The sequence below is a fragment of the Eimeria mitis genome, genomic scaffold (assembly GCF_000499745.2).
Source record: "Eimeria mitis Houghton genomic scaffold, Emh_scaff766, whole genome shotgun sequence".
Classification (NCBI taxonomy): domain Eukaryota; phylum Apicomplexa; class Conoidasida; order Eucoccidiorida; family Eimeriidae; genus Eimeria; species Eimeria mitis.
In genome coordinates this window covers 1-1,238 of record NW_013575619.1, presented here as the reverse complement: position 1 = coordinate 1,238, position 1,238 = coordinate 1, and the positions used below count along the sequence as shown (strand labels likewise).

Sequence of the window (1,238 nt, the reverse complement as noted above, 5' to 3'; positions counted from 1 at the left end):
GATGCTGCCCGTTTTGGGGCTTCCCGATCTGTACAAGCAGAAGCAGCAGCAGCAGTGGGTGCAGCAGAGGATCTGCCTGGTGCTTCTAGCAACACCCAAGCAGCAGCAAAAGAAGTGCTGCCGCGAGGGCAGCAGTTCTCCGTCCCCCTAATGCTAAGAGAAATACAAAAAGTCTCCGCTGCGCTCCACCTGCCCATAGAGTACCACCTCACATACAACAGCCACACTGGAGCAGGAGCGGATGCAACAGAAGCTACTGCAGCAGGAGTTGCAACAGCAGGAGCTGCTGCAGCAGCAATACAATGCGGGCACTTACGTCCCTTCACCACAGGTAAATACACAGAACAACTGCAGCAGCAAATGCTGCCAAGTTGTGGCTGCTGTTGCTGGAGCTTCTTCGCCCGCTGCTGCTCCATTTCATTCGACATCTCTATTCTTGCTACTGCGGCTGCTGCTGCTGTATTTGCTGCTGCTGCTACTGCTCTTGCTGCTGCTTTTGCTGCTGCCACTGCTGCTGCCGTCGCTCTGGCTGGTCCTGCTGCTGCTGCTGTTGTCACCGGCGTATGCAGGCAATTGGGGTTGTGGTTTCTTTGGTGGCGATCCTCAGTTGAAGTTCGTGTTGCAGTGGTTAGCCTGCAGCCTCGCGGGTCGATGCATGCAGTACTTCGCTTGGGGTCTACCGCAACTGCTGCAGGGGAATTTGCTGCAGCAAATGGTAGCAGCGATTGTACAGGAAGCCAGATGGGATTGTGCTGCACTCTGGAATGTACTTGTTGAGGTCAGGATCTTGCTACTGCTGCTGCTCCTCCTGCTGCTGATAGTGCTGCTGCTGCTGCTGCTGGGCCTACTGCTGGGAATGTTGCTGCTGCCGATGCTAGAGCTACAGCTGCTGCTGAAGTAGCAGCTGCTGGGAATGCTGCGGTTGCTGAGGCTACTGCTGCAACAGCAGCAGCTGGCGCTGCCGCTGCTGCTTTTGTTGGTTTGGGATGGGTGTATTTATGTTTTCGTTAGTGGAAGAGACAAAACGTGAAGCGCGGCTGAACTCTAAACCCTAAGCCCTAGACCATTCAGCGTTTAGAAGCAGGAATTTAGGGTTCAGGATTTAGCGGACGTCAGAGACAGAGTGTGTATTCAATTGTCTCTTTCAATACAAGAACACACATCGGGAGGCCTTGTGTGTGGGCTGGAGCGATCCCGTTTCAGGGATCGTTGGGATCGTCTCCTCCCCTGAAGGAGGT

At 54.4% G+C, this 1,238-nt stretch overlaps 1 protein-coding gene across 1 annotated transcript in view; it reads left to right on the top strand.

Annotated features, from left to right (window-relative positions):
- The window catches only part of EMH_0021640 (uncharacterized protein), a gene marked incomplete at both ends in the record, with an annotated part of 4,158 nt that extends 4,007 nt beyond the window's left edge, over nucleotides 1-151 (top strand). The window contains one exon of the mRNA XM_013501811.1: nucleotides 3-151. Within this exon, the coding sequence (XP_013357265.1) occupies nucleotides 3-151 (149 nt within the window). The remainder of the gene's footprint in view (nucleotides 1-2) is intronic.
- Nucleotides 152-1,238: the final 1,087 nt, after the last annotated feature.